At 40.7% G+C, this 23,914-nt stretch overlaps 1 protein-coding gene across 1 annotated transcript; it reads right to left on the reverse strand.

Moving 5' to 3' along the window:
- Positions 1–531: 531 nt before the first annotated feature.
- On the reverse strand, positions 532–22,932 carry LOC147730533 (gamma-crystallin M2-like). The gene is made up of 3 exons (XM_086958575.1): positions 22,900–22,932; positions 5,799–6,041; positions 532–861 (listed from the first exon to the last, which is right to left on the reverse strand). The coding sequence occupies exons 1-3, from the start codon at positions 22,906–22,908 to the stop codon at positions 589–591; spliced, it is 525 nt and encodes a 174-aa protein (XP_086814701.1). The 5' UTR covers positions 22,909–22,932; the 3' UTR covers positions 532–588.
- Between the last annotated feature and the right edge of the window lie 982 nt (positions 22,933–23,914).

Below are 23,914 nucleotides of genomic sequence, written 5' to 3' on the forward strand. Positions count from 1 at the left end.
CAATCAGCATATGAATTTTGACAGTACACACGTTTTCTTCTCAAATGCTCACTTTTTTATTTTGGTTTATTCAATGTTAATTAAACCATGCAAAAGGTCTAATTAATAGCATTGGCTGCACACAGGAGAGCTATTTACATGCAGCTAGAGCTACTCGTTGGAGAAGCCTGTTATGGGCCATGTGTTGTTGCCTGTCCTTATCATAACTGTCCAGAGAAGTGAACTGAATGCCAAAGATAAAATGAAGTGGGAGTCATACTCATGAACCGAATGAACAGGAAGCACTTACTGGGGACATGCTAAACAGCACCTTGAACTACTATAGCAGGTTTATTTCACAATAATTTGGGGTCAGAAATATTGGTAAGATAATATTGAGTGTTTGACTACTTATTGAAAATAATATGGAAATATATTCTAAACTTACTGACTGCTATTGAAATAATTTTTTGAACTCATGAGACAGTTTACAAATGTTTTGTCTGGACATATAGTAATGGAGGTTTATCAGTAATAAGACAGAAGCAATGCTATGAATGAATACATTTTATTAACAGTTCTTGGAAACAAATTTAAATCTTAGTAACTTTAGTGGAATTCCATTTTTCTAAGGGAGCCAACTTTGCTGCTCATGGATCCCCAGTCTAAGTATCTTCTGTACTCCCCGGGTCTAAGGAAGTACTGTCGCCCCCTGAAGTTTGGCTGTTCATAAAAGATCCAGTATCCCTCATGCACAGTGCAGGAGTGGATGTCATGGTATTTGAATTCTTCATGTAGATCAGGGCAATCCTCAGTAAACTCCATCATCTGCCCTCTGAAGTCCTCTCTCTCGTAGATCTGGATTCTGAACGTGCCTCGATACTGCGGGATGAAACAGTAAGGAACAGTGTTATGTTAAGTTATGTTATGTTATAGGAGATAGCTTGGATAGCACGTAGAAGCCCCAGTGTACATTTTACATGGAGTGCATATTTGACACCCAGCTGATAGTTATAATTGCTGTAATAAACATTTTGGCAGAAAAAGAACCCAAGGTTGTGTTCTCTGAGAAACAGAATCCGAACTATGGATCATTGATTGTAAATAAATGAATTTAAAATAAAACACAAACAGAAACAATTGAGAAAGGTACAGCAAACTGTATTTTTAGGCTCAAGAGTGGACACATCAGATAAGACTGAACACTCTAAACTGCCCTTACATTTGCTTGTTTCTACTGTTTATATTGCCTTTTTTCTAAACAGATGCTTAACCCAATTTTTTGAACTCATATATAAAGTATACAATAAGACAGCAAAATAACTGTCATGATTTAATCTGCATAGGAATCTAAGGAAAACCATCAGGAAAGGGTTATTTTCAATTAGCTTGAATTGATTATCATTATGCAAAAAAATGCAAATCATAAGCAGAGTTGTAAAAATCATTGACAATTGCACAATACCTCAAGTGAAATACCATAACGAGGCAAAGTGCGTGTTGTACAGGTGCATTAGTAATAACAGACAGCCATAAACAATAGTCGTTTTTGGCGAACACAGTAACGTCAATGGAGGTTCACCAGGGCCGGACTGGCTACCGGGCGTTTTGGTGTGCTGCCGAGCTGGGGGCTGATTTTGATGATTGGGACCTGCGTGTGTTGAACAAAATTTGTTTTGTTTATTTCACACGCAGGCCCCCCTCAACGAAATTAGCCCCCACTGCAGTGAAATAAGCTCCCAGCTCGGCAGCACACCAAAACGCCCAGTAGCCAGTCCAGTCCTGAGGTTTACAAAATGTTATTTCAAAAAATGGTCTGTCTGCGCAGGTGTCAATGGCGTTTTGACCCTGTGGAAGAATAACAGGGTCTCATCAGGACTTGTGATAACCAGGGGAATTGGAAAGCGGATTACAAACAGAGAGGCGAGTCCCTGTGAAAAATTAATCCGTGCCAGCATAAAAGTGCACCACAAAATAAAGTAATACTCTTAGGGCAGTTCCTGGAGGGTAACTCGAGGATTCTCAATGAGCAACAAACTCAAATGTAGGATTTGGAGGATTTTTGCGAGTGAATCTCAATGCCACCAGAGGTGCGTAATAATATGAATGCACTCACAGGTCAACGGTCCAATAGACCATCAGTGTCTCACGGTTCTGAGACACTGGCAGTCTATTGGACCAGTTGACGGTCCATCGGACCGCTGTGAGCGAATCTCTCATTGAGGAGTTCACATCCTGATCCCACATCCAGCACTAGGCTGGTTATGAAAAAAGTTTTTGGTCTGTTTACACAACCTCCTTCCTTCCCCCCCTGGGGCCCTACATATATTCAGTGCGCTTTTCTTACTCGGCAGTTTTGTCTGATAAACCCCACAACCTGGAAGCTTTTCCCATTCACTTTTAAGGGCAGTGAATAGGTAGCTGTTTTTAGGTCCATTTGATTTTATTAAAATTATATGTATAAGATACTTAGATAAAGGGGTTTCAACCTTGTTTTTTCATCCAATGGTATATTCACATGTTGCTTCCTTTCACTATAGCATACAACATGACGCAATGGATCAACCTACTTCAGCCAAAGGCTTACATAACATCACTGCATTTAGGTGCCAGTGTTTTTTTACTTTTTTACTATATTATTACTTTAGCCTTGGCTTTGTTTGCAGAGCCTGATGTGATAGCAGGACACCTACTACCAGATGAGAGTACAGGGCACATTCCATCTTTATATTTTCCTCTCTCCTTCCAATGCTGTACAGTTCTTTTGAAGTGGTCTTTTTTTCACCTGACTGCTGTTTTTTTATGCCATACCAGCAGCTCGCATGGACTCTTTTTTTCCTTCTTCCTCTTTCTTTTTCTTCTTTCCTTCTATCTTTATTCTTACTTCTGTCATTTTTCCTTCTTTGCCTCTTTCTTTCTTCATTCCTTTCTTTCATCTTCCCTTCTTCCTTTCAGTTTCTTTCTTTCCTTGTTGGGGTGTTTCTGTCTCTTTTTATTTGTTTCCTTCTTTGCTTGTTTGTTTCTTCCTCTTGTTCCTTCTTCCCTTCATTCTTCGTTTCTTTCTTCCTCCTGTTTCCTTTTTTCCTACTTTCTTTTCTTCTATTTAATTATTTCCTTCTTTCTTTTTCATCATCTTTTCCAAAGGTAAGAGGTATTTTTGCTTTGTCTGTGTGAACAGACTTAACAAATCAGACCTTTTGATTTTACTCAAATTATGTGTATAACGTAGTTACCTACTGTGGTTCACAACCTGATTTTGTCAATTAGTCTTTGGTTCTGTCACTCACATTTTCCTTCCACACACTTCAGCATTCATCAAGGTGCAATGTGTCAGCCCACTTCAGCCATTAGTTGATTTCTTTATGAGTTATGGGTTGCTGCCCTTTCACATCAACACACAAAGTAGTTCCTTTCAGTGCCAGGCAGTACTATGCATATTTTATTCGACCAAAAACAACATTTTTGCCTTTAGTCAATTGTTTTGATTAAATTGATAAGTGCCCAGCAGCTTCCTGAATAATAAAGTATGGCAAAAACATGACAAAACAAAACAAGAATTTCCAAAAGGCTGGAGGCCAACACCATATCTATTGGCTTTGCCAAGTCATGGGAATTAAGCAACGAATTTTTTAACGCTAAGCATCGCCGGAAATTATCGCAGAGATAACTTGCTATTAGCAAGGTTTATCTCAGAAGTGATAAAAATCCTCACGCTAACTGCCAATTGAGAGATTATCGCTGGAAAACCAACGATAATCTCTCAAAGTTTGGCGTTAGCTTGATGATAGGGGCTCACAAACTTAGCCATGATATCCACCTTCCATAGGATATCATGGCTAAGTGAGGAAAATACCAGGTGTAAAAAAAGCAGTGCTAACCGCGGTTAGCGCTGCTTTTTTTATCACTAACAGGGTTAGCGAAATCCTTGATAATAGGAGAAATGTCGCTTAACAACATTTCTCCCATTATTTTTCTCTGGAACGCCCCCTTTGCATCTCATTAGAGATGCAAGGGGAAGCATAGAGAAAAAGGGTGCTAACATGCGAATTTGCGTGTTAGACCCTGTTGCTAATAGGGAGATAATTATATCTCCGCTTTCTTGGCTTTTAAAGCCAAAAAAGCGGAGATAAATCCCTTGATAATATGCCCTTATGTCTTTTGCCTCCCTATTTTGCTGTAGGACAGGTTTGGCAAAGATGAAACCAGTCATTGCAGACGCATATGGGAACTGTGTGTTTTTTTTTTAACCGAAATTGGCCCGCGTGCTGCACGTACTGTAACTAGGAAGATCTCCAAGTTAGTGGATTGGCCACAGACATCACAACTTGGAAAGTTGGAGCAGCAATAACCTCTAGGGCCATATCATGAACTGCACTGCTCCCTCACACAGTACACAGTGGTTTCCTTGAATACTCTGTCTACAGTGTATATGTTTTACTCAAAATGTCCATGAATTAGAACATTAACTACAGTGTATATGTTTTACTCAAAATGTCCATGAATTAAAACATTAACTGCGGACAGCACTGCTTGTAATCAGAGAGAGGCTACCAAAAACAGCACTGCCTGCACTCACTCAGAGAAATACAGAAATAAATGCATTGCCAGAAAACCAGTTCTAGATAATATAACCCTCAGTGTTTCCAAACTGTAATGTATGCAGTGCAGATATTAACTAAATGATTTTCAGAGATTATATATGTGCCACAAGTACAGCACTATTGGTAAAAAACACAAATGGACAGATCCTCATTTGCGCACTAAATGGCATCATGATACAGCATATATTTAGATTGTTATATGCAGAATGCCCCACTTTTTGCCTCTGCATGGTGAATATACTGTGACCTAATTCTTACGTTTAGGGGTTTGCCTAGTGTATTGGCAGTGGAAAAATCATTAAGCTCATGTGATTATGCATTGTTTGTCAGTGTAAGCACCAAGGAGATGACTACAGCTCCTACTGTTTAGATGATTTAAGTTAGGGTAAATCTGCCCCATTTGTAGTTGGGCTGGCAGAAGACATCCTTTGCCCAACCAACACTGTTCAGATGGCAGTACAAGTGGTAGTACAAATGTTGTCATCTGTCTTAGATGCGTATCAGTTTTCTGTGTTACTACCAACGTGGACTAGGAACCAAAAGCAGCCCTGGCAAAATGTTCAAAACAGCCCACTAACATTCCTCCGGTGTCTCTGCCAAAATTTATTTTCGATTCAAGCACACTCTGTCTCCCACTCTATTTCTTTTCTCTATCCCACCTTCTCCCCTTCTGTTCTCTTTTTCTCATCTCTATTGATATTACCCACCTCTATCTCCCCTAATATGGTGGCGGTACCTAGCAGGCACCGCCATCCATATTAGGATAGTGTGTTGTGAAAGGATGGTAGGATGTTCTTTGTGGGCCCTATGTGGCACTTGGGGGTACCCATCGTACCCCCCTCCATTTGCATGCACAAAATGACAGGCACCGCACAGTGCCTGCCACTTTGTGCATGCAAATGCAAAAAATGCCATTTTGTATGCAGCACCCACCGCAATGTCAAATATGCAGGATGTGACCACCAGTGTGGCGGGCACATCCTAATCAGGGCTGCATGTCTGTCCGCCATCCTAATAAGACCCCAAGTCTCTTTTTCTCTCTCTTGCATGTCTCATATGCTTGAACAATGGACGGACCCTGGAGAGCTGTGAAAAGTGACAGTGACTCCAGCCAGAGCGGTGAGTCTTCGAAAACTGTTCTCCAATGGCTCCAGCCCCCTGGCAAATGCCTAATGACATAAATGGCTAATCCAGCTCTTTTTCTACAGAAGAACTTACTGGTAAAATAAATCGGCAGGAACGAATAGTGTCGTTGTAACCCATCCACCGCTGGAAGTCAGGGTATTCTCCTCGTCTTAGAATGTACTGGTAGCCCATATAATTGGACCGCTCATATAGAACCCATGGTCCGCTTTCCACGCGGATGGAGTTGCACCGACTGAAGTAGGAGGAAAGGTCTGAAGAGTCAGTGCTGCACTCATAAGAGCGTCCCTGAAAGTTTCGATCCTCATAGAAGATAATCTGCAGTATAAAAAGGAAATGTGTAAGTGAGCTCATTGATTTTATACATCTATTGGCAAGATACATATGTCTACACTGTGGGCTTTTTTCAAAGTATTTACAGTACCTCTTACTTATTACATCATGCAATTCACAAATGAGTGTACGGAGAAGTTTAGAGAAAGCTAAGGAGGGGTTAAGGGTGGACAGACACCCACCCACCAAAGAGTAAGCCCATTGCTATTCACAAACATTACTTCTAAAGTTGTTACAGTCAAAAAGGACACACATCAGTGGTTCATGTATTCTAACTCAGACCTGAAGAAAGTTCAGTACTACAAATGGACCATTACGTATTTTATATATCTTCACAACTGCTCTCATATTCCAGTAGCCCTGCAGCAAATGTGTATGTCTAGGTGAAGAGCACGCCAATCTCACCTCTCTGAACACCCAACTAAAAAAAACATACACTCCGCTGAATTAATGCTGCATTTAATTCACATTTCGTGTGGAAAGCACCATGCAGTACAAAACACCCAATGCATTTGGCATTAATATGTAATTGGTCACTGGTAAATATTGTTTCCCAGAAAAACAAATAAATACACTTCAATGTGGAAAAAATCAAAGAAGGACAAACGTACCAACATTGATCATCTCATATTTCGGCCATCTTGGAGTGCAAGAAAGGTATTATGTGTGTAATGTCGAATAGCTTGTTAATCTTGCCTAAATGTAAATGGGCATGGCAAATCCTCATCCAATGGCCTTATACTGGCATGGACTGATCATTATTTGATACAGTTCCACTGCCCTATCGTGGCTAGTCCATCTAAGCCAATGGTGTGTTCTGTTCCAAGAAGACGCTGGAACAAACTTAAGCTGGATGAGTTCTTTCATCTCTTATCAGCTGACCCGCTTGACGTCTCAGGTCCACCGGATCAGATGTACGACATGTTTAGCGACTGGGTCTCCAGGGCCTTGGATACCCTCATCGCCTTGGTGACCTGTAAAACTGGTCCTGGCAAGGCCAGCCCCTGGTACGACGACTCTCTGCGGGCTCTGAAGGTGTCTTGCAGGCGCGCAGAGCGGGCATGGCGCAAAGCCTATTCCAGCTCTAAGAAAGTCTTATATCAGGCTACAGTGAAGGTGTACCATCGGGCGGTGTGTAGAACCCGTGCCGCTTTTTATGCGACACAATTCAGGAACAGTTCGAACCCAGCAAAGGCTATCTTTAAGGTATTGAAAGACCTCACTGCCAAAAAAGTTATAACATCACACCAGAGCTCTCTGGAGCACTGTGAAAAGTTGGCAGAGTTTTTCCTGGAAAAGGTGAATGCCATCTATCGAGCCTTTCCTGTGGTCGTTCCCTCGGAGATTACATCTTCTAAGCCACCACCATCGGAGGGACTATGTTCTCTACCTTTGTTAAACTCTGATAGCCTAGGCACTTTGGCTCGCAAAGTGAAGTCTGGGTCCCCTGAGGATCCACTTTGCCCTGAAGTGTTCAAGGACCTGGCGGCACATGACATCTCTCCGCTTTGTTCCATGGTCAATGCGTCACTTACATCTGGCGTAGTTCCACTGAAGTGGAAGCGAGCCATGGTTCGTCCGATCCTGAAGAAACCTAGCCTGGATGGGAGCAAGCCGGAGAGCTATCGGCCTATTTCACTCTTGCCGTGGCCGGCTAAGGTGATGGAGGCACACGTAAATGCCGCTCTCTCGGAACATCTCCGTCGAGCTGATATACTCGACGCTACGCAGAATGGGTTTAGGGCAGGTCACAGCACGGAGACGGCTCTGCTTTATATGGTGGAGCACCTCCGCTCCGTGCTTGACGCGGGACAAACGGCAGCGCTGGTGCTATTAGATCTAAGCGCTGCCTTTGACACCGTCTCGCACCCTATCCTTCTGCAGCGTTTAGAGGAGGCTGGAGTTACCGGCACTGCGCTCGACTGGTTCCGGTCGTTCTTAACCAACCGGGCCTTTAGCGTGACCGTCCCACCTTATCAGTCAAAATTCCATCCGTTGAACCTGGGCGTCCCCCAAGGCTCCTCGCTGAGTCCTACGCTGTTCAATCTGTACGTAAGGCCGCTAGCTGAGGTTGTCAAACAATGGGGTATGACCATGGTGTCATATGCCGATGACACCCAGCTAGCGGTCACGATCAGCGGGGATGCGGAAGTCGACGCTCCTAGGTTTCAACAAGGACTGAGGGCGGTCGCTAGCTGGATGACGCTCAATTGTCTCCAGCTAAACGCTAGTAAGACCGAGGTGATGGTATTTGGTAGGCAACCGGAACTGTGGGGAGAGAGATGGTGGCCGGAGGAGTTGGGTTCTGCTCCCATCCCAGTCGCCGAGCTTAAAAACCTCGGGGTCTGGTTGGACCCTTCCCTTACGTTTGCATGCCACACTAAACGCACGGCTGCTTGTTGCTTCGGCATTTTGCGTGGGCTCCGTCCTGTGCTAAAGTTCTTCGATGCCCCCACTCGGCAACTCATGATCCAAGCTACCGTCATCTCCAGGCTGGATTATGCTAGTTCTTTGCTGGCCGGTTTGAACGTAGCTGAGATCGGGCGCCTGCAACGGATCCAGAATGCAGCAGCGAGAGCGGTGGTAGGCCTTCCAAGATTCTGTCCTACCTCCAGCACCATACGAGCGCTGCATTGGCTCCCGGTGGCGCAGCGGATTCAGTTTAAGGTCCTCTGCGTCGCCCATAAGATCTTGAAGGGGTCCCCGGCAATGATCCTTACGACCCTCATGGCCAACTACATTCCTGCACGACCCTTAAGATCGGCAGACCTCGAATTGGCCGTGGTACCGCGCTTTAAGCGAAGCAGGGCCGGTGGGCGCTCATTTCGAGTGCGGGCCGCTGCTTTGTGGAACTCCTTACCCCCGGCAATTCGCGCTATGAGCGATTTGCTTTCTTTTCGTCGTGCCCTGAAAACATTTTTATTCCCTTAGTCATTTTTGCTTGTGCTGTTTTATTTAGTTGTGTTGTGTAGCTGCCTTGTCGGGCGCCAGGACGCTCCTTAGCTGGAGCATCTGTGCGCCTAATAAAAACCACATAACATAACATAACATAACATATACTTGAAAGCTATAATTCATGACTCATGCAAACTGCAATTCCGTGAATGGCCAATATGCAAGAAAAATATAATCAATACATGATAAGTACATCATCCTTCTTAAACCTCCTATTCACAAAAAAAGCTAAATCAACAAAAGGGCAAATTAAACCTACTTGTGTAGATCTAATCATATATCAATTTACCATTTATCAATAGATTACTTTATATTTATTTTGCACGTAATAAAAATTACAAAAAATATGCATATAATTCATTAAGATCATTGTAATTATTAGTACATTGAAGTGTAATTATTTTTTTATCTAAAATGTTATTAAAATATGTTATCCTAAAATATTTTTTAATTATTTATGTACTTTAAAAGTAAAAAGATTAATATTTGTATATATATATATATATATATATATATATAGATATATATATATATATATATATATATATATCTATATATATATATATATATATCTATATATATACAAATATTAATATTTGTATATATATATATATATATATATATATATATATATATATATATATATATATATATATATATATATATATATATATATTGAAATTGCTGGATCCCACCAAATAGAAGGAAGCAGAGACGGCACACCAGGAAACCTTGCACAAAATCCCTTTATTGTGCACTCGTTAACCCAAGACGACGTGTTTCGGCGTAAGCCTTTTTCAAGTAACCGCCATTTTGTTTTTTGCCACATTTATAGTCCCACAACTATTTTTGTAAACAATAGACACAAAGGAAATACTTCAAGGTAAACCATTGAAAATGAAAGATTAAATCTAACAAATTATATTTCATTATGTCCACAATTCAACATTCATGTATGTACGTCGATATTTCTGTATTTAGTGTGGGAAGTGGACGATATTTGTTTGCCCCACTGCCGATTTACACAGTGGTCGTAATAATTGACTGTGTGCCCTGCCGGGAACGTTGGCAAATTAATGTATTAAGCAACTGCAATACGCATAAAACGGTATCGAGGTAAATATTCCTCGTAATGTGGTGCATTCGCCGGCTTGAAAACCGCTCTGTATCATGGGAAATGTAGTCTGATACAGTGGATCGGGACCATAGTCCAGAGAAAATATATGGGAGCTCCCTGATTTGGATGCGTGATTAGTGTCAACAGGCGGGGCTGCGTCATAGAGGAGAGCTCCCCTCGTGATTGGACCATCATATGGGAATGGCAGGGGGTCTATAGGCGGTAAAGGTCAAGGTATGAGTGCTTTAAATCTAGGATGAGTGTGAAGTGAGAATTTTCGATCCAAATGCATGTGTATATACAGTGAAAATATGAAGAAAAACATAAAATCAAGTGACACCCAACTCAAATTTAAATCCATTTTCCTGAGTATGGGGTCATATTCCTACGTTCAGCTATTAATGCATTACATACAATTCAGGCAGTGGGTATAATGCTGTGCAGTCCCCCAATTCCTAGAGGCTGGGCCACAACACTCATTGTCTTACGCATATCCAAACATAGGAAATATTATACATAAAACGTGCAACAGTGTAACACACAAATCATTCGTCACAACGCGGGTATACTTCTGCTTAGTCCTGAACAGTTCTAGGAGCCTATATGGGATGCCAATTCCTCCCCATAATTAAGTCCTTTTGGGGCCTTACTCTCCATATCAATGATTTTTCTGGACTCTCTAATCCTAAGCTGCGTTTCGCGATCCCCACCTCTGATGGTTCTAGGTATCTTATCTATTCCATAGAATCTAAGACTGCCATTATTGCTGTCCACTTAAAATCAGGATTCTGCAGCACCTCCGTGCCATTTCTAATAAAGACCATAATTATCCTATGGCTCGCCACTATGAGGAAAAACATGACAGCAATAATGGCAGTCTTAGATTCTATGGAATAGATAAGATACCTAGAACCATCAGAGGTGGGGATCGCGAAACGCAGCTTAGGATTAGAGAGTCCAGAAAAATCATTGATATGGAGAGTAAGGCCCCAAAAGGACTTAATTATGGGGAGGAATTGGCATCCCATATAGGCTCCTAGAACTGTTCAGGACTAAGCAGAAGTATACCCGCGTTGTGACGAATGATTTGTGTGTTACACTGTTGCACGTTTTATGTATAATATTTCCTATGTTTGGATATGCGTAAGACAATGAGTGGGGTGGCCCAGCCTCTAGGAATTGGGGGACTGCACAGCATTATACCCACTGCCTGAATTGTATGTAATGCATTAATAGCTGAACGTAGGAATATGACCCCATACTCAGGAAAATGGATTTAAATTTGAGTTGGGTGTCACTTGATTTTATGTTTTTCTTCATATTTTCACTGTATATACACATGCATTTGGATCGAAAATTCTCACTTCACACTCATCCTAGATTTAAAGCACTCATACCTTGACCTTTACCGCCTATAGACCCCCTGCCATTCCCATATGATGGTCCAATCACGAGGGGAGCTCTCCTCTATGACGCAGCCCCGCCTGTTGACACTAATCACGCATCCAAATCAGGAAGCTCCCATATATTTTCTCTGGACTATGGTCCCGATCCACTGTATCAGACTACATTTCCCATGATACAGAGCGGTTTTCAAGCCGGCGAATGCACCACATTACGAGGAATATTTACCTCGATACCGGTTTATGCGTATTGCAGTTGCTTAATACATTAATTTGCCAACGTTCCCGGCAGGGCACACAGTCAATTATTACGACCACTGTGTAAATCGGCAGTGGGGCAAACAAATATCGTCCACTTCCCACACTAAATACAGAAATATCGACGTACATACATGAATGTTGAATTGTGGACATAATGAAATATAATTTGTTAGATTTAATCTTTCATTTTCAATGGTTTACCTTGAAGTATTTCCTTTGTGTCTATTGTTTACAAAAATAGTTGTGGGACTATAAATGTGGCAAAAAACAAAATGGCGGTTACTTGAAAAAGGCTTACGCCGAAACGCGTCGTCTTGGGTTAACGAGTGCACAATAAAGGGATTTTGTGCAAGGTTTCCTGGTGTGCCGTCTCTGCTTCCTTCTATTTGGTGGGATCCAGCAATTTCAGCATTTAGGTAGCGGCTGCTGCTACCGACGGCATCAGCGTTGCCTGGTTGAGGGTCGTTCAAGCAGCTGTGTGAACGTGATATATATATATATATATATATACAAATATTAATATTTGTATATATATATATATATATATATATATATACATACAAATATTAATATTTTTACTTTTAAAGTACATAAATAATTAAAAAATATTTTATGATAACATATTTTAATAACATTTTAGATAAAAAATAATTACAACTTCAATGTACTAATAATTACATTGATCTTAATAAATTATATACATATTTCTTGTAATTTGTATTATGTACAAAATAAATATGAAGTAATCTAGTGACAAAAAAGTAAAATTGATATGTGAGTAGATCTACACAAGTCTATGACATTTTGGATGTCAGCGCAAGCTAAAATAGCCTTATCAATGAATTGGGTTGGGTAAAGAAGATAGAGAACCAGCTGTGTGATATGGCTAATATATTATAAATTCATAATTACAATGTTGAATACCCCATAGCCTCCTCAAAAAGGGAATTGTCTTAATGGGGTTTGATGATTGGGAGAGAAAACCATTTCCGATACCTGAGGCAAAAGCAAGCAACAGCAGATCTGTGTGGATCATGGGAAATTAATTCTTCCTTCCAGTATTTATATGCCCTTTCTAATCATCTAATGTGGAACAAAATCAAATGTTTAGACTAGGACGCCATCCTCTCTGGAGAATCTTCCTTTAGGAAGTAAGATGGGCTGGGTGGATATGGATTGAAGATACAGTGTACAATGGCTCATATTGTATTAGATTGTTTTTATTTTTTAATGTGTGCTGCAAAATCCTAAACCATTAAAAAATATATATAATATAAGTATCTGTGGCAATACAATTCATATTTATTTATGCAATATATGGATGTAAGCTGTGCAATGGCAAGATTTCTTTTGGTTTTCAATGATTTTGTACTCTGATTATGTATATTTTCAGTATTTTAATTATCTATTATTTTAGCCTATTGTACATTTTAATGGGAATTTTTAAAATTGATATTGTAGTGTTTAAGAGACATTTCTCAAACAAACTTACGTTTTTGTCCTTAAACGGGACATTAACAAAAGTAAATTTACTCTTAAAATTAGGGGCTAATTACAATGTCGGGTGGACAATACCGTCTTGTAAACGGGACCAACCAACCTCCGGTCAGCGGTCCTTATCACCTGATTTGGATGCGGCGTTGGATGTTTGGTTGCATTCGGACATTCGAGCATGTGTTAAGGCTGGAAACCAACCACAGTACAGGCCGGCATCCGGCTGGCCGATGAGCTCCTTGAATGACCGACAAGTTTTCACAATCAGCTGGTTGGAATTGAAACCGATGATGACAGTCGGAAAGCCTCTGACGTTTGGTCAGAGCTTTCCAACAGCAATCGTAATAAGCCCCTTTGTAGTAAATGTACAGATTTTGTCTGTTTACCACTTTGGAGTATAAATTTACTACGAGGTGCAGACTTAAATGTCTCTTTCCCCTGTATGTGTGCTTTAAGCAGATTGGGCCAGTAAAGTCAAGTTAAAGTTGACATTCCTTATTTAAAATATCTGATGTCTGTGCTGTGCTTTCATGCACTTCAGCTTGAGGTCTATGCTATTTAACAGTTACTTAAATTCTATTGTTAACTTGCTTCGCAATATAGAGGGCAAGTTAGTGTATTTGCCTTCGATTTATTTTCTATGGTGTGATACTACTGTTAAATGTATCTTCTTCTTACGTGAAATGGGGAATAGTGTCCCAATCATGATGGGACTGCAAAATATGGGTGTAAATTGTGCACCTGCCACTTTACATTAGTGCATACTGCATAAAATAAAAGGTGCTTAATTTACTTGCGATTCCAAGTTTCACTCATCGGAATGAGGAAAGAGCACATATAGATCCCGTGGTGATAGAACTAAAAGATTGTGCTGCTTCCATTCAAATACAAACTTTAGAACTGACCACCGCAGCTGAGGTCACCAAGTATCTGCGAGCCATGAAAAAAGACGGAGCTCCAGGGCCCAACGGTCTCCCAGCTGGGTTATTTAAATGTGCCCCGGAAGAGTAGGCGGACCTTCTGACTCCCCTATTTAACAATGCTTTCACGACAGGCCAGCTCCCAGACTCTTGGTTAGGTTCGACTCTATGCCCCATATTCAAGAAAGATGACACTGCGTCACCGGCTAACTATCGCCTTATTGCCCTATTAGACCTGGAGGCAAAGGCATACGCTCGATGTCTTCTCCGGTTGCTTGAAAAATGGGTCGAAGAAAATAACATAATACAATACTACCAAACTGGGTTCCGGGCATCAACCTCCACAATAGACAACATCATTACTCTAGCCGCTCTGAATCAAAAAGCAGCACAAAAAAAAACATCTACCACTATATTGCTGCTTTATAGACTACAGCGCGGCTTTTGATAAAGTGTCTCGGAACATCTTGTGGAGGAAGCTGAACAAAAGGGGGATTCCGCATGACCTACTAGGTCCCATACTCGGGCTGGAAAAGCACCATCAATAAGCAAGTCAAACTTATTTCTCAGTCCATGGATCTGCAGGCTCTAAAGACATCAACCATTCTGCTCCCCTTGAACTCTTCGTATCTTCTTGGGCGTCCACAAGCATACTACCAGGAAAACTTAAGCAAAGTGGCTCAGAAGAACATAATGTTTATGCGACTTCTAGGCTTGCGCTCGACGGCCTTCAAGAAATGGGCCCCAACAAGCGAGGGGGGGCTTGCAGGCTGTGTAAATACCACTCCGAACCATGGCTGCATCTCCTGTGCTGCTGCCCGGCACTAGCAGCCCCCAGAAGGTCCCTTTTAAAACCCTTGTTCTTAAAATGGGGCGCCAGGACGTGCTGGGAGGCCTCGGCCTTGTGTTTTACATCTACTTAAATTCAAGTGCTCGCTAGGTTTGGAAAATTTGTGAGACTTTTGGACAATCTTCTATTACCTCCCCTGGTTGCCATGCTTCCTACCCCTCCCTCTCCCCCTCAAAGACTCATTACAGACTTTTTTCGTCCTTTGGCCCAGTACTCTCTGTCTTAACTATTTTATCCGGCCAAGCATAGCAAAACGCTCAAATAGGTAACTATAATGCTGATCTTCAATAAGCATATTGCTCTCTAAACCTTGAAAACTGTTTTTTAGCCTTGTTTTTACTTGAGAAATGTGCTAAAAGCTCAATTTTATACTTGTGCTAAAGTAGATTTTGTATAGCAATGGTTTTAAGTAACTGTGCTAAACTAATAAAAACTTGAAACTTGAAACTCATGTTATTTAGTGGACTTTCCAGATTAGCAGGCGTTGCCCACACTTAGCTGCTAGCAGGACAGCTCCCCCTTCCCCCTGCCTCCTTCCTTTCCAACTGAGATGCTGCTGAGATGATCTGTAGGAGCGAGATACGGAACCATGGCAGCCGAGGCATGGAGAGATGTGCCAATTCCCTGTGGTTGGTTCAAGCAAGGGCAGCGCTGAAGTGGGGAAAGATACCCGCTATTCCTGGACTTTGAAAACGGTTCTGGCGGCCGGTCTGATGCGGTAACAGCACTTGAATCGTGGTTCCTGCAACCACTCTGTGTTTTATATGGTGGAAAACACCCTGCAGAGCTCAGGGGCTAAATTAGGGGAGGCTACGGCTGTGTTTCACATGCCCCCACTAAAGAGGCTTCTTATTAATAAATTCAGGAGGAGGATGACTTCCAGCTGCCTCCTCCTGCTTTGGCTTGTTTTCCTGAGGGGGTAAGATATCAGAATGCGCACAACCAATCTGAAACAGCGAAGAAAGATAATAGTGAAATGCCAGACCACCCCTTCACCAGCCCCCAGGTCGATACGCTGGTCCCCAAAAACACCCAACACAGGGTGGAGCTTAAAACTAATACACTTTTTGAGTCAGACAGGCAAGCTTGACGACTCCTGAGACACTGAGAGAACACCTGAGATAGAGAATAAGAAAGATCTCGCTGACCCTTTGTTGGACCTGCAGCTGGATACAACCTGCAACGTTGAATCCTGAGGCCAAGTTCTAAAAAGAACAGAGATGCAGGAGGCAAACACTGGTACAAGCACGAGCCCCAGCCCTCCTAAACAATACCTCCTCTTCCAATAATATTAGAAGCAACAGAATCCAGCCCCGTCTGTACCAGACAAGGCTACGCTCACTGGAGAAATGGCTAGGTCTCAGCCTTTTTGCACAACCACCAGAAAATATTCCGCCGGGGCTGTCTCTAAATACCTCCAATGGCCCTCTATCTCCTCAGGGCATTTACCTGCTAGCAAGGACTTCACAGATTTCAGTCTGTGAAAATGAAGAGAGGGATGAAACATTAAGCCCGAAGCTGTTACCAAGAAGGATGCCGTAAGATGGAGAGTTATTGATTCAAAATATGCTGGCTACCATACTGGGCAGAATTGGGGATCTAAAATAGTCCCAGGCTCTAGAGATTGGTTCACTGCATGAACGGCTGTTCAAGGTGGAGGAAAGTATATCCAATACACCAAAAAGAATTGATGAGGCATAGAGTCGCATCTCAGAATTGGAGGATAAACAAGAACAAGATGGAGCTGAAGCTCCAGGATTTAGAGAACTACAATAGGCACTCAAACCTTCGCCTAGTGGGGATCCCAGAAGGGTGCGCAGATGCTCAGGTATCGAAATAGGCGGCATCGTAACTGAAAAAAGAAATACCGGAGCTAGAAGGGGACTAAACAATTACAAGAGCTCACAGAGTCCCCACGCACAGAGAGTCAAGCGCAAGATTCCCTTGGAAAATATTATTGAACTTCGTGGACTACCATGTTAAGGAAAGAATACTGAGTACTGCTATAGGTATGAGGTCCTTCTCTACTTTGGAAATCCCACAGTTTAAGATATTATAAGACATGTCGGTGGCAACAGCCCGGCATAGAAAAGAGTTTGTTAAAATGATCAATTTGTTCAAAGAGAAGGGGGCTCAGGCATCGATAGTACAATCAAAACTTAAAATGTTAGCCACAGGACACTTTCACATATTTACTGATATCCAGGATGCTCAATTGATGTTATGAAATTTGTCTGCAGGGGAAAAGTTTGGTTAGCTCACAGTGCTGCAATTTACTGAGTCTCACAGTAACGCATTGCTGAAGGCGGGAGGAGGGGTTCTTAGGGCACTAGTCGTTGATGGGGGAGCTGGAGTTCGCAAAGGATGCATACAATGGCATCCAGTGTTAGAAGGGGGAGAGGGAGTAGTGGGTGATACCATCTTACAGGGAGGGCACAAAGAGTTTGAGGTGTTTAGGGTGGTGGGGTGAGGCAAAACATAAATTGAGAGTTCAAATCTAAGTGCTTAACAATTTCAGGGGCTGTATCAAATGTACTATATAGTTCATATCATCTGTAGGCATAAGAAACTAAAATAGAAAGCATGGGGGAGAATAGAAATTGCACAGGACACTTTATCTTTAACAGAGCGCTCGATGCACTTTAATACCTGCTAAATGCTTGTGTCACTTTACGTATATTTGATGCACTTTTGATTTATATGGGCCATATTCTAGCTGCTACTAATCCTGAACGGATACTATACAGTTATAATAGGAAGCAATGCACACTGCACTGACCAGTTATCTGTTATATTATCTGTTTACACTAGTACGAGTCACTTTAGTCATTTTAGGTAACGAGGTTCTGAAAGTAATCTCTATTAATACTAATGGACTAAACAATAAACGAAAGGCCCAGACAATAGAAAGCTGGCAGAGAAGCCACAGCCCCGATATCATACTGCTGCAGGAAACTCATTTTAAGAACACAAGCAAGGTGAGTTGGATTTTTAAACAATGGGCTTTTTTTTAATGTCTATCTAACGCCAGCTGCGCACAGAAGGAGGTATTGATTTACATAGGTAAACATGTTTCATTCCAGGTGAGAACCACACAGACAGATTCCGGGTGGAGTTGGGCCTTTGTAAATGAGAGTTTCAATCAATTCAATTTTACCATAGCAACAAATTACACACCGGTCTTAGACAACCCGCTTCCTTTGCTCCAGTTCAAACAGGTTTTAACCAATATCCCTGGTTCCATCATATTGGGTGGAGACTTTAATTTTCTCCAAGAACCCCTAATCGATTCCTCCAATAAAGCTCGAAAACAAAAGAAGCCACAGATGGCTATTGCTGTAGCTAATTGCAAAAGAGATTTAGATCTGATAGATCCATAGCGCTCTCTGTTCCCTAGGAAAGAAGCTTTTTCAGCAAAATATAATAGATCTAGAATAGACTACTTCTGGATCTCACATGGTCTGAAAATAATCTCCTATGAGGATATATCAAAAAACGCTATTTCAGATCATTTAGAGAGAGAGGAATGGGGTACAGAGGTAACAAATGACATTGATAGTTTTTTTTAACCCCTTCCCTGAGCTGCTAATCCTGCCGTGGTGTGGGGGAGCTAGGGGGTGGGCGTGGATCTTCAGTGCTCGTGACGGCGTCCACGCTGTCATGAGTCATGGGTGGCGTGTGCTCATGGCGGCGTGGTGCCGTCATGACCCCTCCCGCTCATTAATTCACCCACACAGGCGGGGAAATAGTGCTGCGTCGGCGGAGCGGCAGCGGCATGACAGCTCCATGCCATCATGAGCACACGCTTACAGTGACTCATGATTGTGTGGAGCCGTCATGAACACCCAAGGGGTTAATAATGTAATGCCTGAGTAAGCATTGTTTGGATGCATTTAAGGTGGTATTACTGGAATGTATCACATCGAAAGAATCCAACAGCTGATGAGTAAAAGGGAAATAAGATCAGAGCTCAAATTTAGGCTTGAGCAAGCACTTAGAGACCATGCCAAAAATAGGAATTTAATTACAAAAAGAAACTTCCTTAGGCAAAGTTGGATATGCAGGAATATTACTATCTGCAGGGTAACATTGCTAACACTGCCTACCTCCAGAGTGTATATGAGGAGAGTGAATACACGGGGAGATTACTGGTGTGGCAGGCAAAGGATAGACAAACTCAAAATAGAATACTTTCACTGATGGATATGGATTCTAACACACAGATAATGAGTTCCTTGGAGATTTGGAAGTCCTTTTTAAGTAATTATGAGAAAATCTATCAGACGGATCCCCAAATAACAGCAGATCACATTATAAGGTTCTTAGATAACCTGCCATTTCCATCCCTATCCAGAGAGCAAAGCGAAATGGTAGCTGCTGAGTTCTCTCTTGAGGAGATAGATACAGTAGTAAAGTCAATGGCTAATAGTAAAACAGCTGGGGAGAATTGACTGCCGGTAGAAATATATAAGAGATTCGCCCCAATTTTTTTAAATATGCCACTGATAATGCTTTCCAACCACATAGTAAAAGGAGGAGAACCCCCAGCATCCTTCCACACCTCTGTGGTAGTTAGTATTTAAAAAAAAGACAAAAATAAGCCTTTTTGACATCGATTACAAAATCTTTACAGAGCTAAGTACCAATAGGCTCAATAAGATCATGGGATCAAGGTGGTTTTGTAGCAGGCAGGCAACTCTCTTCAAATACAAAGTTTTTAATAGAAGCTTTGGACTTTTTACCCAGAACAAAATAGAGGCACATGTGTTAATTTTTAGACGCTGAAAAAGATTTTGATTTGATATCCTGGAAATGTGTTTTTTTAATTCTTGGAAGATTTGGGTTCTTGGAAAAATTCATACATACAGTGAAACACCTATCGAGGACTCTTCAGCACAAATAAATATTAATTCTAGAAATATAGGTAGCTGTAGAATACATAAGGGGGCAAGGCAGGGATGTCCTCCAGCCCCAATTTTGTTCTCTTTATTCATAAAACCTATGGCAATAGCTATTACACAAAAAGCACTACAAAAAGCATCTTTGCAAGGCATGTCCAACATAAAATTATACGTCAATGTTATTGTTCTATTTCTAATTCTCAGGCCGGGGGAGAGTATTCAAAAGGAAATTTTAGCAATTTTTGCAGAATTTCAAGCACTGAGAGGATACAAAATAAATAATGCTAAGACGGAAATCTTACTCTGCAACTGCACAGGTCACACACTAATACCTGATCTCCAGCAACTACATAATTTGAGGACTAGGATATATTTAGGTGTATTTGTGTCAGAAAATGTGAACAAACTATATACATTGAACTATGTCCCCCTAGTCCAGAAATTCAAGCGTTTATATGCTAAATGGATTCAACTCCCAATCTCAATAGTTGGAAGGGTAGCATTAGTACGAATGTCTATTTTACCATTATTTAATTTTCTATGCACAGCAATCTCCTGTGCATTACAAATGTCTTTTAAAAAAAAAAGAAAAAGATGGTCTATTCTCATCCTTTATATGGCCAACAAGGTATCGAGGCCAGCACAAGTTACTTTAAGTAACCCACATGAGGAGGGAGGGTTAGCCCTTCCAAACATGAGGGAATACTATTGTGCAAATTTTGCAGATAACACATATACATTTTTTTTAAACTACAGTAATCCTCCATGTACAGATAACTTTTTTATAATAAAGTGTCTGAAAGAATACAACATTTTAGATCCTATGAGGCTGGTGAAGAATCCCAAAAAAGTACGCTAAAACGTCTTCTAGTGGATTTTAAAGCATTAAACTCAACTACTTAAGTATTTTAAAATACCTAAGTTAAATGGCTCTGCACGTTTGGCGGACCTTCAGGGTGGGGAGTATCGGCTGATCCAATCTAACGTATTAAAGAAATGGGAGGAGAACGCATATACTTATATGGCAGAGTTTCTCAGCTCTGGACAGAGATAGAATGCGGTCTGAGTCCTTGTAAAGAAATACTTAAATGGCCCTTTATCCAAATAGGCCACCTTTTAGAAAGTATTGATCCTTCCGCATTAAGTGCAAGACCAGAACTCACTGAGGCTCTATAAGATACAATTAGACGCAGACCAATAAGTAGTCGGGTAACATTTTTTGATAAACGCAAGACTGTAAAATTGTAAGAAATGTATGAGAAAGAAGTCCTACAGATTTCGAGGATGGTCTGGAATAGAATTAATAAATTTAACACTACATTATTAAGAGGTGCCAATTTCAAGAGACTGCAACTCTCCACTACACGGCTGATATATAGGAATCCATCCTTTCTCCATAGATTATATCCTCAGATAGAGGATAGATGTTTTTGGTGCTTAGAAGCAGTGGGAGGTACATGGACTCACATTGTTTGGGATTTCCCAAAGATTAAGGAATTTTGGGAAGAAATTGAGAAATAATGCAGAATGAAGCTAGGTCATCCACTAGTTATAGATAGATATATTGCAACTCTTGGATGTTTCCTAAACATAACGGTATACATTATACAAGAAGATGAGCTTTATATACTGGCGACTAATCCTCCAGAACTGGCGAAGTGAGATCATACTTACTTTTCATTGTTAGCAGGCTAAATTACATAGAGTAAGAGCGCTGGAGAGACTATATGCCCTAAGGTCGGGCTCGTACACAAGTTTGAGAAACGCTGGAAGTCCATAGGAAGCTAGCCAGTAGATTAGATTAGATAAGCTAAGTTTTAAGAGACAAATGTGCAATATGTGTTTTCTATTCGTTTTTAAAGTATTACCCTCAGCGATACATCTGGAATATATACTTTATTGTATATTTATGCTTTGTGGATGAGATGGGCCAATCAAAATCGGGTACTGTAAGCACTTTATTTTTATACAAATAATTGTGTAATAAACTCTCAATAATAAAAATATATATTTTTAAATATATAGATCATGTTATTTCATATTCTGGGGTGCACAATCCATACAATTGTCATATTTACACTTGTGAAGGATTTGCATCAGATTTCAGCGGCTGCAAACTTTAGGGGCAAATACAATGTGATGACTTTCTGGGACAAAGTTTGTGCTTAAAGCAGGGTTACCAGACCCATCATAATTGGTGCCGAAATATTTGATAAAGCAGGTTGAATTATTAGCAAGAGGATCTAATCCTTGTGACAAGTACAGTCATGACAGCACCGAGTGCTGCACAAAGCGGTTGTTTTCCAGTATGTACCAAATCTGCCCTGGAGTGAGGTTAATTCAAAATATGTAGTCAAACAGCCCTGGGCCTCTCCCTCGAAACAGCTAATAAGGGTTGAAATCAGTGTCGGCTGTGGCAGTGTTGTGCACGTGCAGGACGTCATTGTACATGTAGCCAGACGAAACTGGTCTCATAACTCAGCCTTTTCTTTTGTGGATGCTTCCGACTCCGAATCAAAGACAGGATGCCTGACATCTGTGCGTCAAAAGGCAGGTTCTTTTATTTCCCTTTTAGTGTATACTTTCGACCCTCCCCCTGCTACCTAGATCATTGTATTTAGATATACATAGTCTTGGGTTTGAGGACAGATGGTTCAAGATTAATGCTTTATGACAAAAAAAGCGAATCTGTTACCCAAAATGCGAAAGACTAGTTCATCAAAACCAAGTTTCAAAACCTCTAACTGTGACAAACATTCTGCAATTCAGGTCTTTAATTAATAAGAGGGTGGCAAATTTCAGTTTGAGATTATATTCATTGGGCAGCATTGGTTTAATCTTGCCACGTAGTAACAGTACGCCCCTTGGGCAGCACAATACTCGAAACAAGAAAAACACAGCAGTTTGAAAAAACTATATGTGAAACAGATAATCAGCCTTACCTTCCCCATGTTGGCTTGTGTTACCCAGTCGATGTATTTGCTTGTGCTCTCTGGCAGCAACCCATGTAGCTCTTATATACGTTCACCCGTGAAAACAGTTCAGGAACCCAAACAAAGGAACTTTTTGTGTGGAATCACAAAAGAATGTATTGCTCTTTCACTCTCCATTTAGCTGCCCTTTTCATTGTGAGTTTTTTCCTTTGTGGATTTAGATTGTTAGATTTGCATACTGGAGGTCAATTTGCAGGGTAGCGAAAGCTACTGATCTGCATACCACTGTGCTCCTCTCCACGTTTGTGTCTGTGCATCATGTGTTATGTGAGAATGTTTACTACATTCCATACGTTTGAGGTATGTCACTGATTTTCGGTGACATCTCTCAAACGTATGGACCGAAAACATCCAAACATGTCATATGGTAGAATCATAGCCCCCCACATTTAGATGAGACAACATCCCACTTAAGGAACTAGAAAGTCGTTATATCATTTGCAATGGAAAGAAATACAAACAGTCTCTACTGCAAATTATGAAATGAATGGGAAAACAGTTAAGAAAAGCATGGGTGTGGGATTCATAGTGTAAGATCACTGACAAAATATCGACCTACAAAATATCGATCAACAGGAATATCGAGTCAAACATATCGAGGGCAAGAATATCGACATCCTATCTACAACATGGTAAGTACAAAAATATCGAAAAAATAATATAGATGTTAAAAATATCGATGTTAAAAATATCGTTTTTTTCTATTAAAATATAAATGTAAAATAAAGTAAATAACACTAATAAATAAAATGTACATAGTTAAAAGTATCTAATAATGTTTAAAAATAATAAATAATACATATTTAATAATAATACATTATTTAAATATATACAGTAAATATATAATATATATGTACTGAACAATAAATAGTAATAATTATTTTACTAATTTATAATTTAATAAAATATATTCTAATTTACTAATACATTTACAAACATAAAACTATAACATAAATAAAATGTA

This window comes from Lissotriton vulgaris, chromosome 2_1 (assembly GCF_964263255.1).
Source record: "Lissotriton vulgaris chromosome 2_1, aLisVul1.2, whole genome shotgun sequence".
NCBI lineage: Eukaryota > Metazoa > Chordata > Amphibia > Caudata > Salamandridae > Lissotriton > Lissotriton vulgaris.